Below are 15,452 nucleotides of genomic sequence, written 5' to 3' on the forward strand. Positions count from 1 at the left end.
CAAGCTATATCGCGGCGGTCTGTAAATAATCTAGCTAAGATGCATAGCGTTCACAAACATGAGCGTTCATGTTAACTAGTGAACGCTATGTATCTTAGCTCTAACTAATCGAGTCTGGACCAGACAATCCAGTGATCAACAGCATGAGCATCGATCTGCGCAGTTGGGAACCGATGCCATGTGTCAACCAAGTCAGCGAGCCTGACCACCCGATCCCTTTAGTGGCCTCTAAAGACAAGCATGGGTTATTTAAGTTCAATATTCTAATCCGGGCCTTCATGGGTATTTTCCAACCAAGTGTAAACGTGGAGAAAAAACCTAGAGCAAAATATTAGGGTAGTGAGCACCTTGGTTTCAGGTGCAAGTGCGTGTGAACGCTGGGTATCAGGCATAATATAATAATTATACATGCATATTTATAGTACGCCTATTCCACATCCTGGGGCATGCTCAAAGCCCTATGTACAGATAATTTACACGAGAGTATTTACAGCCGAGATTATAAGTAATATACTGAGAACAGGTTTTAAGTCTGGACTTAAAATGTCAATTGTGTCAGAGCTTTTAATATGTGCCTGGACCTTGTCAATCAGAATAAACAAGGCGTGACGATGCATCCTCTATAACGTATGTAGAATCTGTCAGTGGTCTTGAATAACATGCGGCCTGCCTTTAGAATATTCCCCACCAAATAAGCGCACGTGAAATCAAACATATTTGTATCTTTTTGTTTTAGAACATTGTTCACTTCACGGCTGTCCCTATTCTTAACCATGACGTTGCAATATTGTTGTACAAATGTGTTACACCGACTCGCTCGGTTGTGTTCCCATGACGACAGTGGTCAGACTGGCCTGACATTTGTAAGGCTTCAGTGCAGTGTTTGTTGACATCAAAGAAATATACAAATTCATTTCATGGGGGATTTTAGGGGACGCTCACGGTGAAATGCTCGCTCTTATTTTTCACATAGAATAGGAAAGCCACCATTTTGGTTTCTCTACGATTGATTTTAGCTATCCTAAGTTGGTCATGAGCAACTTAGACTTTGAATCTTAACTTTACGATTGACTTAGGTAAGATTGGTTAGTGGAACGGTATGCCGATCGTAACGTCACGCTAAGATTGGGATTTTAGGGGTTTACGATTGGCATAGGGCTAAGATCGGTTAGTGGAACGGCACCATAAAAGAGAAAAAACACATAAGATATATAATATCTATTTTCTATTTACATCAGGGCATGCTGGGCATGTATAGAGGGCGCCTCCGTATGAGCAGTTCTAAAGTCGCAAGGATTAGCCGCATGTCACAATATTTCGCCGTGAACCATTTCCGACCATCTTAAATGTCTGAGATCGCCAGTGCCAGACTGCCCATCACAGGCTGTTGTTTACACAACACATATATTTCTCTTATAAACCGATATAGACATGCAGTAGATGATGTTTGTCATTGTGATTTCATTACAAGAAAGTCAAGTAGGTCGGATAGAAACATTCAACAATGACTAACCTATTGGTTTTAGAATGTTTGCCTCATCAAACTCTCAGTAACAAAGGCAATCTTTTGACTCTCAACATCCATGCTTGCCGAGGGCAAATAAGGAACGATTCGAAAGATGACGGGTCAATTGGTCCACAGGCTGTCTCGTCAAAAGGGCAAAGTCCAAGGTCAAATGGGCAATTCGAAGAAATAAAACGTATGAAAAGCACAAATAGCTTTTTTATGTGCCTACATGAAATAACGTCATATTAATTATTTTTTGACAACGTATTAGAACTACAGTAAGTGGGTGGGTGGGTGGTTCTGTAGGTAGGTAAGTAAGCAGATGAACGGGGGAATTACGAAGGCCTGGATAGGTGTTTCAATTATGCTTTATTTGTTTCGAAGAATCGGCTCCCCATTCGATGTTGCCAACGCATATCTTAACACATGTTATATCTGGGATTACACTTTCTCAGTAAAGTGTCAGGCACAAAATCGCCGCCACACAGAGTAACGCTTACTTTGTGTGCTGGCGATTTGGTGCCTGACTCCGAGGGTGTGGGTTCGAATCCCGGATGGGACTCAACCCAACAAAAGTCTAGAATCTGTACTTAACTGAGAAAGTGTAATCCCAAATATAATATGTGTTACATTTTACCACATTCTAAATGGCATTGTGTGTTCATAACGATTAGCTTGTATCTACAGATCAAAGCGCACGTAAAATATGCAAAGTTCGGTTTACTGGTAGAATTGCGCCCCTTGCGAGTATCGCTGCATCAAGCTCCATTGCAGCGCGGGACACCTTCGTTACCCACGCATTGCATGGTGAGTTCTTCATTTAATGGACTATCGCGGTGAGGAATTTGTATCCGCACCTGCGCACTACCAACTTCCTTCCTTTCGCCGAGGTGACTTTACCTCACCGAAACAAGAAGGGCCAAATGATACCACAGTAATTTATCGTGGAGAAGATTCATTTAGAGATCACCCAGCATGGCATTTCGTTTCCAGAAATTAATTTTAAATTTTCGACCAGGTTATAATGGAGCGAGGCTGTTAGACCCCAGTAAAGCTCAATCCGCAGTCGGGGCTGGTGCAGTGCAAGTTGCAAACTTGACGTCTTCTCAAAGTCATGGAAACGAAATTCAGCGGGCGAAGCCTTGGCCATATGAAACCAGGCGATATAATCAGTACTGGCAGTTTATTGATCACACCAGGAAGCGATTTAATGACAATTCGAAGGTGATCGTTGTTGATGGAAATGTAGCGACTGGAAAGTCGGAGTTTGCAGAAAAACTTGCAACCGAATTCGACATGAAATATTTCCCAGATCCCCTCGACAGCAGGATATATTTGTCCGATTCAGGGGTGGATTACCGAGACCTGAACGAGCGCCTGCCACCCGGAGCCCGGAGTCTGGATATAGCAACGTTCCACATGCAGAACGTACACCCAACTACACTGAAAACTATTGGCAGAACCCAGCTGGCGATCTACAGACATCGATTTCTCAACTATGTCAATGCTCTCGAGCACTTGCTCAATACTGGTAAATACGGGCCATGGCCCATGTCAACTTAAGTTTACAAGACACACTAGTCATGATTCTATAAATTTCAAAGTAGTTGTTAAGGATGCTGTTTCTCACTGGGGCAAAACTGCAGTTTATCAGTCGGATCTCATGCATCACTATATGTGCTATAGCAGAACCCCCAACACTGTGTAGACCATGGATTCCAGTCAAGCATCCTCTGTGATGATGAGAGTTACGTACACAATAGTCATGGCGATTTGATGTTTGAATTGGTCCCAAGATCCATTTGCTTGTCACAAGCAGTCCCTTTAGGGACTGGTTATTTATTACAGGAGGGAATCAAATAAAGGTCACTAGATGAAATACCAGTCACTAGTCAAGCTTGTGGAGGGTTATAATAAATAATACACAAATTTGGAACAGGTCATGGGAAGGGTCCAAATATATGGCAAACATTAGAGGAAGGTAAATATTTTCAGTAGATTAGTGCATATCACACATACACTTGGACAAGTTATCATTCTCTCAGGGATCAAACCCTTCATGATTGCTAGTTCATGGTGTTTTGTTTGACAAGCATCTTACAATTCACATCTCCTATCTTGGACTTCTTCGGAGATTGTTTCATATTATTTGTATGTTCTTGAGGGTGCAAGTCTCACCAAAATCAGTCTCACTTTTGAATCTGGGTCACAAATGGCCTTCAGAAACCCTTGTTTGGCATAAGAGGCTACGAATAGGATCGGGTGGTCCTCGATGTTCTTGTGCCGCCTTTTTATCATGATTAGAATAAGGAGACTCCTGCTGTTGGGAATGGCTGCAGTTGATGCTGGATGTTTGACAGAGGAGTAGAACTGGGGGTGTACGAGGGGAAAGACTTTCGCCCGTAATCCTCTCTCTCTCTCCCCGTCCCACCCTCCCCCCTTGGGGGGATGAGTTTTAAAATGTTACTTTAATTAATTGTATCTGAACATACTGTAAGACATATCCTTCTTCTAAAAATGCCATTCAAAGAAAAGTTTCCTCATCGTTAAAATTTAGGGTGATATGGTGGTGTTGCTGTGCAGGAACATGTCCAACAATGAAAGCTTCAAGAAGTAGTTCTATTGTTCCAGGTCAAGGCGTGGTTATTGAGAGGGGACCATGGAGTGACCTTGTGTTTGCAGACACATTGAGGAAACTTGGCTACATGACAGCAAATGGTGAGCGAGACACGGCTGACAATGCCATGTTGTATTTATTGAGCATCTGAAACATGTACTCATATGGTATGGTGGTTCAACTAACTGGAATCATGGCGGATGACATGTAGGTTTGAAATAGGGCCGATCAAATGAGAAGCTTGACTAAGTCTATTGTTACGATACTGAAGACAATTGACATAAAAGTAGACCAACTTATCTAAACTTGATACCCTTGAAATCTAAAATAGACCAGCCCTGTGACTCAGATTTATGCAGTAAACACAACTCTAGATACAGCCAGACTGACAACTTCTTGCACTTTCTATAAAACAGAACAAGTCATCATCCTTCAGAACACTAAAAGCTGAAATAGAATTAAAATGATTACTTATACAAAGTCTTAAATCACAGAAATCGACCTTCGTGCTCTTTATATTAATGTAATGTTTTGACATGCAACAATCCACCTCTGAATATCAACACCAAATAGCTTACAGAGACACCACAAAATGTTATAATGTAATTTGCAAACCTTTGTTGCAAAATACACATGTGAAACACTTCTCTCTGACATTTGCGCTTGGTCATCAAGTGTGCATAGATTCCTCTCCACAATCCAGCATCATTCCATGCAGTGTTACTGAATAGTCCCAGTGATGTTGAGAGTTTTCAGAATTTACCATGGAAAATAGTTCCATCAGTAAACAAGCATGCATTTGGAATTAAACAATATGTAATGCAACATGTTATATTTGGGATTACACTTTCTCAGAGAAGTACAGATTCTAGTACTTATTTTAGGTTGAGTCCCATCCAGGATTTGAACCCACACTCTCAGAGTCAGGCACCTAATCGCCAGCACCACTCTCCTACCCTTGCAGCAAGCCAGCATAGTACCTCTGCCACAGGCCAGAAAGATGTGACGATTCGTCACATCTTGCACCGTCCATTCAATATAATCTACATAATTATTAACTCTTTTATTTTTGACGAGTCTACACATCTAATTAAACATCTTTGATAGAATAGTTTACTTTCACTGAGAAAATATCCTAAAACATGTAACACTATATCGATTTGCGTAGCGATCCTTTGTTTACATAGGTTGTACGGCTCCCCGTGCTGTCCTTGAAGCCAACAGAGAGCAAACGATGCAGCCAGTTTGATATCTAAATATGTACTGTCATAAATCTTACTGTCGCAGTTGTGGAAGAATATACATGTAACAATGTAATACATTGTGAAGAGCGAGCCGAAAAGCTTACGGAAGGCCAGTCTCTACTTATTATGAATATGCGTGTTTGTTTACAAACAAGAGAAAAGTCCAGTCACGTAATATGCAAATTAGCCTGTGGCAGTGATGTTATGCTAAGTCATCACTGCGCCGGGGTGTGCGCCAGCACACAAAGTTAGCCATCTAACCCACTCTGCCACAGTGGTTTCAACAGAAGTGGAAGTTGGACGACTGGTAGTCTAAATAACAGACTTTATGTACTTCTCTAACAAGTGAAATCTGTGTGGTTCCCACGGTTGAAAGCTGTGAGTACACAATGACATTTCGAAAGTGGTCAAATGTACTGGAATCTGTACTTTACTGAGAAAGTATAATCACAAACATAACATGTGTGACCACTTTCTAAATAGCATTGTGTATATAATGTGTCATACAGTTGTATGTTGACAAGACGAGGGATGTCTTCACTCACCCATTGTCAGCCAGGTTTTATGCATGTGTGTCCAGGCTACAGATACTATCAGCAGTGGCGAGACAACACGATATGTGAACTATGGAAACCACATCTAGTGCTGTACCTGGACGCTCCGGTCAGTGAGGTCCAACAACGCATCAACAAACGTGGGCAGGTATGTACACGACACAGTTGACACAGTTAACGGGGACAGTAATGTTGAGTTATGTCCCTTTGTCCAACATGCTTGTGTGATGACTACAAATCTGAACTTGGGCTGGTTTTGTATCTTCAGCACCATGTAAACATCTGTAAACCAGTATGCTCTGTGTTAAGCAGAGACTTGTTAACTTAAATTTGGGAATTCAATATAACAAAACATTTTCAGAAAGCCATTGAGCCCAAATTCAGTTTTACTTTCTACACCAATCCCTAACTTCATATTATGCCTTTTAAAAGCCACACATCTCCCCCACTATGGGTAGCATTTATTCAATGCCCATTTCTTGTCCATCTTCACCCAGTGTGAAAACTCAGTTATACATGTAAATCCATAAACATGATAAACACAAAACTTATATACTTACATCAACTCTTGGAGATACAAGATTTTAAATCATCTGTTATGTATGATTAGTAGTAATGGTAGTCACATGTTGGTCACATGTTGGTCACCTTGTCTTTGCAGCCGTCCGAGGTGAAGGGGAAAGTTGTGACAGAAAAGTACCTGCAGACTGTTCAGAACGCTTACAAGAAGATTGTCCTCCCATATTACAGGTAAGTCTTCCTCCACATAGAAACATGCTTACAAGAAGATTGTCCTCCCACATTACAGGTAAGTCTTCCTCCACATAGAAACATACTTACAAGAAGATTGTCCTCCCACATTACAGGTAAGTCTTCCTCCACATAGAAACATGCTTACAAGAAGATTGTCCTCCCACATTACAGGTAAGTCTTCCTCCACATAGAAACATACTTACAAGAAGATTGTCCTCCCATATTACAGGTAAGTCTTCCTCCACATAGAAACATACTTACAAGAAGATTGTCCTCCCATATTACAGGTAAGTCTTCCTCCACATAGAAACATACTTACAAGAAGATTGTCCTCCCATATTACAGGTAAGTCTTCCTCTACATAGAAACATGCTTACAAGAAGATTGTCCTCCCATATTACAGGTAAGTCTTCCTCCACATAGAAACATGCTTACAAGACGATTGTCCTCCCACATTACAGGTAAGTCTTCCTCCACATAGAAACATGCTTACAAGAAGATTGTCCCCCCACATTACAGGTAAGTCTTCCTCCACATAGAAACATGCTTACAAGAAGATTGTCCTCCCATATTACAGGTAAGTCTTCCTCCACATAGAAACATGCTTACAAGACGATTGTCCTCCCACATTACAGGTAAGTCTTCCTCCACATAGAAACATGCTTACAAGAAGATTGTCCCCCCACATTACAGGTAAGTCTTCCTCCACATAGAAACATGCTTACAAGAAGATTGTCCCCTCCCACATTACAGGTAAGTCTTCCTCCACATAGAAACATACTTACAAGAAGATTGTCCTCCCATATTACAGGTAAGTCTTCCTCCACATAGAAACATACTTACAAGAAGATTGTCCTCCCATATTACAGGTAAGTCTTCCTCTACATAGAAACATGCTTACAAGAAGATTGTCCTCCCATATTACAGGTAAGTCTTCCTCCACATAGAAACATGCTTACAAGACGATTGTCCCCCCACATTACAGGTAAGTCTTCCTCCACATAGAAACATGCTTACAAGAAGATTGTCCTCCCACATTACAGGTAAGTCTTCCTCCACATAGAAACATACTTACAAGAAGATTGTCCTCCCATATTACAAGTAAGTCTTCCTCCACATAGAAACATACTCACACTCTCTCACTCACTCACTCACAATCACACATGGACACTCACTCACTCACCCACATACTCACTCTCTCACACACACTCACTCATTCACTCGCTCACAATCACACATGCACACTCACTCACTCACCCACATACTTACAAAACTCTCAGGGTTAGGGTAACCATGGTAACAGAATGTGATGCAGAAGATTCATGAAACTCTTGGTTTGGCATCTGTGTGTCTGTCAAGCTATTTATAGCCTCCAGCGTTACATGCTCCAGACGTCCAGGGACTGACACATTGTGGGAGATAATCTATCCTTTTACAGCTTGAAATGTTCTGATTAACTAAAGATGTTGTGTGCTTCTCCTTTGCAGCAAGTACTCCATGGTTCTGAACTATGATGTCACAGACCTGCCGGACTGGGAGATAGTAAGTAGGCAGTACTAGACATGGAATATAAGGCCTGACTTAGTTAGAATCTTGGAAATAGGAAATAGACTAGGAAATAGTGTGTTCCACAGGAGATATTGCTTGTGTGAGATCAAACGATATTTCCCTGGAGATATCATTTTAACAGTAGATTTTGTACAATGCCCTGACAATGCTATGACATCATGAACTTGATGACATCAAATGCTATGACATCACTGCACTGTAAGTCTAATGGAAGTACTGTGTTCAGAGATGTACATTTTTCATTTAAAACTAATGAAGAATGATTTTTGATTATAAATAGAATCTCACCCCCATGTCTTCTGATATCAAATATATCAACACTCGTTAATAAAAGTAAAAATATCCTCGGCAAGTCTCGGATATTTGTAACTTTATCAACTCGTGGTGATATATTTTATATCAAATGACACTCGGGTGAGATTCTCTATGTATTAATTTCTAGACATGTATTATAACTTGATATTAGGCCTCACTTGGTTCTTTTCAACACCAGAAGGTATTGATATGTTAAACATTGGCGAGATGTATAAGAAATTCTATTTGTAATTTTATTCATTTGATGCAAAGGTTTTTTACTTTTTGACAAATTCACTCTGTCCTTGTAGATCGTGGAGGAGCTCGAGAGCCTTGACCTTGACACACAAACTCTTGAGAATGAAGAACGGTTCCAGGATTGGATGAAGACACGGAGGATGATTGGAACCATTACCGATGCCTGTAAGTATAACAACACTGTATGTAGACTTGCTGCAGTGACTAATGTGAAGAGTGATGTGTCTTGTTGCTTGTTGTGAGTCAACCTGACACATCTGGGGCAGCACACCAACAGAAGAAAAGTAGAAATTACTTGAAACACCATTTTACATAGAACTAGTGCTGGATCTAGGAAGTGTACTGAGTACCTATCAGTTTATTAGCTGCTCATATATGGAGGATAACATAGGACTAAATGCTTATGGTTCAAACATTATCCAGAGTCCTGGTTCCCGGTCTGAGGAGATATGGTGTCAGAAGGATCAATATGAATTGTAATGTACTGTTATCAAGTTACCTGAGCATCAATAGCTTTGTTGACTGAGGTTTTTAGAGTTTGTTTAATTGGCTGTTTGTCCTATGATGGTGAATTATACTATCTCAACTTGAAAACTAATATTTTTCCTTATCCTGACTCATGCTTAATTGCTTGTCTCTTTCTTCTTGCGAATGATAGTGAAACATTTGGCAGGAAAATGCGTGACATGATCAGACATGCCCCTCACTCTCTCTTCTTCAGCCTTGAGAGGACGGTTGTGAGAACACTGTTAATTTTAGGCCTTGCTACTAAATTAGCTGTGTATGGTTTTAGGATTGATATACCCGACAATATGGTTTGAAATTTTGTCAAAATTATCTGTATTTGTTCACGTTGTTGACATGTGTTTTCATCGTGATTACATTTGATGAAAACAATAAGTCCTAATTGTACTTCTCCATGTTCTTCCAGCTTTTGCTGTCAACTTTGTCAGCATTTATCTGAATTTGAATTTAATAACTATGTATTTTCCAGGGCGGTTTAGAAGTGCCTAAGGACAGGAGTAGACGACTTTCACAAGTCATGTGTAAAACCAAATGATTGGCGCTGATAACCGCTTTGTTGTTGCCTACTGACATTCACCATTCTAGTGGTTTTACCGGCTCACGTCTACGGAGCAGATCACTGTGTCTGATGGCAGCTCCGCCCAAGAAGAGGTCGGCCCACATCAACTATAACCTCATTATCGCGAGTCGAAGAAGACGAGGGCATCGCCTTCTCAGAAGAAGAAGTCATCTGCTAACAAGACTCGGCGAAGTCTTCACATGGGGCAGCTTTAAGACGGCGGTCTTTACTACAGAGATCATCCCAGCAGATGAAGTAGAAGTTTATGACGCCAGCCACCCACCCTCATCCCTGAAGTGCCAGTGAGGAAGAAGACGAGGTCTTCATCTACAGTAACAGCAGCAGTCATCTCAACGCAGTCAGACGTTTTATCAACGCAGACATCAGATAGAGATGGCAGTTCGTCACATGTGAAGCAGTCCTTGGGAGAAGCCTCGGTACTCTCAGATGCGTCGTCCGCAGTGCAGCAGCAGCAGCAGTAGTCTTTGCAGACCTTCAACCCCAGCAGTTTACACAGCAGATGTTGGACCAGATGGAACGGAGGTTCAAGACAGGAGAGAAAGCAGCCACAGAGGCCCCATTTACATCGAGCCTGCGCGAAGGTCAAGCAGCCTGCAGATCACATCCCACCGATGACAGCAGCCTGCGCGAAGGAGGAAGCCTGCGCAAAGAAGGAAGCCTGCGCGAATGATCGCACACTCTACGACGTACTAGGACACCTTCACCCGGAAAGCGAGCTCTCTTAATGTTTTCGAGGAATGTTTTCAAATATGTACATATCTATATCTCTCAAACAAAACGCTTCAGTTAACATCTGTTGTACATATCCTAGCCTATGTCTGTCACTTGTGTGTACTTTGTTGTAAGATGAATTGTGTAATTATCTGGAGAGGGCTTTTCTAAGTTGGATAACTTGTGCCCAACTTTTCTTTGAATGAATAAAATATGTTTAAAACAAAAAAACAAAACAAGGAACAGAACCAGACGCTCACCGAGTATCGTGAGATCATCCTTCTCTGATATGGACAGTTATCAGGGAGCCTTCTGCCGAAGGCACCATAGAAGAGAATCTACACCTTCGCTGAAGGCACAGAGATACATCTCAAGACTCCAAGGAGGATCCTTTTTCCTAATCTGTCAGCAGGTCTCCCCACCGGTGGTCTCCATGCAGGTCTCTACACAGGTCTCCACGGAAGGTCTCCACGCAGATCTCCATGCAGGAAAGAGACAGAATGGCAACCATCTCCAGAACTAGAAGCCTCTAAATCCAAAGATGATGGGGAATCGTGATTTTCCTCGATCCAGAAATTAAATCTTGGATGGCAAATGGACTAGAACTCACATCACCTTCTAAAGAGGATAATGAAGCGACCACGTGCAGGATGTCTAACGAGGACTTCGACACACTTACTCTTCCACCCATCGATCCTGTCGCAGATGTACCAGGAAACCTCAGCACAGCCTTCAGGATAGCAACGAAGTTTCAGAGTCAGAGCTGCCCCACCATTCAACGCTAAGAAGTTCTCTCTTCACCAAATGGAACCCTTCAATGAAGGCCCCAGAGATAGATGGGAATTACAAGATCATCAACGCACTCTCGAGCCAGGACTTACAAAGTGGAAGATAAGAAGTTGGCACAACTAGACACAACTACCAGGACGTCACGCTCTTTTGGCCTAGCCAGGTGAAGAGAAACCCTCATTGCTGAAGTTTAGGACCTCGACTCCTCGAAGAAGATAGAATGATCTACCTCGCATTACTAACTCAGAAGAACCATCATCAGGTCATGTCCGAACATCTGTACTACATCAGCAGGACTGACACTATTAAGAAGACAAGGATTACTATCTTCCTGCAATGGAGGAGTGACAATTGTCATCAAGTCACTATACAGAGCTCCGTGGTCGCACCATTTATCTCTTCAAGAGGGGAAACTGAGGACATGGCCAAGGAAGTAAATGCTGAAAAGAGTCAAGAGAGGTAATGATGATCAAGTCCATCGACACACTGGAGTGTTATCACCGTCTGACCTCGTAACGCTTGTTCTCTGGCAAGTCAAGTTTACAGGAACACAAAGAGCTTTGGGAAAAGAAATACGCGCAGTTCCAGAGGAGGCAAGGATTCTTTTCAGCGCCTACCAACCGGAGCTCCCAGAGGTAACCCCGAAGAGGCAGGGCACCCAGAGGTGCCAGGAACTTCTAGACGCTGAAGGATTCGGGTTCGAACGACTGGAGTCTTCCTCATTCCCAGCCGCTCCCATACAACCTTCAACAGTGGGTGGACGTCTACAACGCTACTGGAAGAATTGGGGAATTCTTTTCAGGATGACTACGTATCCCAGATCCTACGCAGAGGATACAAGATACAACTACAAGCAGTACCACCATTGACAAGCAACTCTCTGGCCCACAACTATGCTGCCTAATTCCAGAGGGGAGAACCTACTCCACGCCATCACAACTCTACTCCGAGAAGGAGGCTTATCGAAGAAATAAAACAGGAGTTCGGCCACACCCGCTTTTACTCCCCAATCTTCTTAGTACCAAAGAAAAATTCCAAGGAAAAAGTCCGAATTTATATACAACATGAGGAAATTCAATCAAGATTATCTACCCAGCCACGCAAAGTTCAGAATGATACATCTGCCTCAATTGGGCGCACAACTCTGCATTCCCATTAGACTACCTCACCAGCATAGATCTACAGGATGATCTTCACATCCCCGATACATCCGACTCAAGGGAAATACTCTACGATTCCTCTTCAACGGATCGCCACTTCCATTGGAAGGTGCTACCATTTGGAATATCAAGCCGGCCCCTGGTTGTTTACTCAAGTGACAAAGCCAATCATCACTTATCTACATCATCTAGGTCTACGAGTGCGCTTTTACCTGGACGACGGGATTCAAGCTCATCAAGATCCCAGTCAACTTCAGACTGCAACTAGACTTGCCAATCAGGCTACTCACACAACTAGATGGCTAGTAAATCTCCTCAAATCGAACTAGAACCTACACAGGATCTGCAATTACTAGGAATACGGTTCATCACCATCGAATCGCATAGTCATCCCAGAGGAGCGCTATTCAAGATACAACAAATGATATCTCAGCACTACTTTCTCCGCTACCATTTCACGGTCACTTCCATTGATGAATCAAATCATGGAGTAGTGTAAATCCACTGTTACTGTCAGGAGAAGCGGTTCCGAAATCTGACAAGTTGTGGTCCCCCAAACCTCATCAGAGGAAGCTGGAAGGAAGGATCAGCATAGTACTATAAGAAGTTCCCCAGGGGGTATGCAGGGGTGTAAATCAGCATGGAATCCAGAGTGGCTTGACCCACCACAGTTTCTGGTGGATTCTACTTAATTAGATGAGTCAGGATAAGGAAAATATGTAATTTCTTTATTAAAATTGATATTTTATAATTTATCCTGACTCATGAGGTAAACTCTCTCCCAACCTCCCTCATGGCACTCTGGATTCCCTCTAAAACCAGGTGTCGGGCTTTATTCAGGAGAGAGTGAGGGGCATGTCTGATCATGTGACGATTTTCCTGCCAAAAGAGTCACAAGGGTGATAACACTGGGTGAGTGGATTTTACGTCCCGCTTTTGCAGTAAGGGAGCTTCAAAAGGGATTCAAATGTTTCACTATCATTCGCGAAGAAGAAAGAGACAAGCAATTAAGCATGAGTCAGGATAAGTATAAAATATCAATTTTAATCAAAAAATTACATGTCTCCATGTTCTATGAAGTACTTTGACCTGTTCACCGCCAAGTTGTGGGTTCCAGTTCCTCATCCACTGGGTGGTCGTTGTGGTCTGTAATTTTATTCCAGCAAGGTGTCAACATTTCTGATGCCTTCTTCTTTCAGTCTAGTGTTTTCGACGCGAAGTATGACAATACCTGCTTTGTTCCAGGATGTCAGCCCAAGTGGCAGATCGAGAACCTGTTCCAGATACCGCACCGTGGATGCACCCGATGATGGGTCAGCGTGACGACTTGAGGGAGTTTATCCCGCTGGTTGATAGTGTATGTATAGCACAATGTATTGTATGGGACTGGCTCACAGTGATATTGGAGGGAGTATATCCTGCTGGTTGATAGTGTATGTATAGCACAAATGTATTGTATGGGGACTGGCTTTACAGTGACATTGAGGGAGTTTATCCTGCTGGTTGATAGTGTATGTATAGCACAATGTATTGTATGGGACTGGCGCCACAGTGACATTTGGATCAAGATTAGCTTATGAGCCCTCAAGACAAGTATCTTGCAGGAGACGCCTGAAGATGCGGTTAGAATTGGTCTTCAGCAACCCATGCTTGTCGTGAAGAAGCAACTAACATGATCGGTGGTCAGGGTCGCTGACTTGGTTGACACATGTCATTTGTATCTCAATTCGTGTAGGATTGATGCTCATGTTGTTGATCAATGGATTGCTTTAGATTCTAGTTATTTGCAGACCACTGCCATATAGTTTGAATATTGCTGAGTGCAGCAGCATCAATAACAAACCAACTAACTAGTGCTGCAGGAAGCTTTTAATAATGTGTACAATAACATAGTTTGAAAACTAGAAGTTTTTCAATGGGGACATCATTTAACAAGACTCTTAATTAGCTTTTCAGTTGGTTTAAAAAGTAAACAGAACACATAGAATTGCTGTGTGAGCTACAGCCGAATTTCCAGAGTGCGCGGATGGTAGAATTTGTCAGTCATTGATATTTTATTTTGGCAGATTCCGGATTTGAAGTATGCCCCAGGATACAACCCAGACAAAGCTTAACGCATTTATTTAAGTTCTGAGCATTATATCCATGGCTGTTCATTCATGTATATTGAGAAGAGTAATAAACTTTCAAGTCAAGGTTATTACAATGTTGACTCTTCTCGGTTACTCAAGTGATGAACATCTTATGAGGAAGATACGATGGTGTCTCTGGATTCTCTAAGTAAATTCCCTCTGTAGTCAAAAGAAGCCGTACATTCTGGGAATCATTGAGGATGAGGCAGTCAGTGATGGTTGTTCTGTTATCGAAGCCCTGCCATCATCAGCCATAGTGCTGTGTGTTAAATGGTTGAAATAAAGGATGGAAGAAGTTACCTGCTTGTAGTTTGTGTTTTCTTGTGTTTATGTCAAACCTCACTAGGAGTGGCTCATTTGTCTACCAGAGTTGCATATTGCAGTCCTGATAATCGTGATTCCCATGATAATTGTTAGCACACTGTATTATAACTGAAATACTCCCACATCAAGCTGACACACCAGTATATCACTGAAATACTCCCACATCAAGCAAGCTAACAAACAAGGATATAACTGAAATACTCCCACATCAAGCTGACACACCAGGATATAAACTGGAAATACTTCTACATCAAGCTGACAAACCAGTATATAACAAGTAATTCCACATCAAACTGACAAACAAGGATACAAACTGAAATACTCTCCATATCGTTTCTGACACACCAGTATATAACTGAAATACCTCCCTACATCAAGCTAACAAACAAGGATATAACTGAAATAATTCCTACATCAAGCTGACACACCAGTATC

General features: G+C 42.0%; 1 protein-coding gene across 1 annotated transcript; it reads left to right on the forward strand.

The window, feature by feature from the left end:
- Positions 1–2,357: 2,357 nt before the first annotated feature.
- Positions 2,358–10,571, forward strand: LOC124253492 (NADH dehydrogenase [ubiquinone] 1 alpha subcomplex subunit 10, mitochondrial-like). The gene is given in 9 exon segments (XM_046687291.1): positions 2,358–3,038; positions 4,139–4,225; positions 5,949–6,070; positions 6,584–6,672; positions 8,163–8,217; positions 8,850–8,919; positions 8,922–8,961; positions 9,907–10,182; positions 10,328–10,571. Coding segments are annotated over 9 exon segments (1,539 nt in total). The 5' UTR covers positions 2,358–2,482.
- Positions 10,572–15,452: the final 4,881 nt, after the last annotated feature.

This window comes from Haliotis rubra, unplaced genomic scaffold (assembly GCF_003918875.1).
Source record: "Haliotis rubra isolate DU_JTF1 unplaced genomic scaffold, ASM391887v1 Scf541, whole genome shotgun sequence".
NCBI classification, from domain to species: Eukaryota; Metazoa; Mollusca; class Gastropoda; order Lepetellida; family Haliotidae; genus Haliotis; species Haliotis rubra.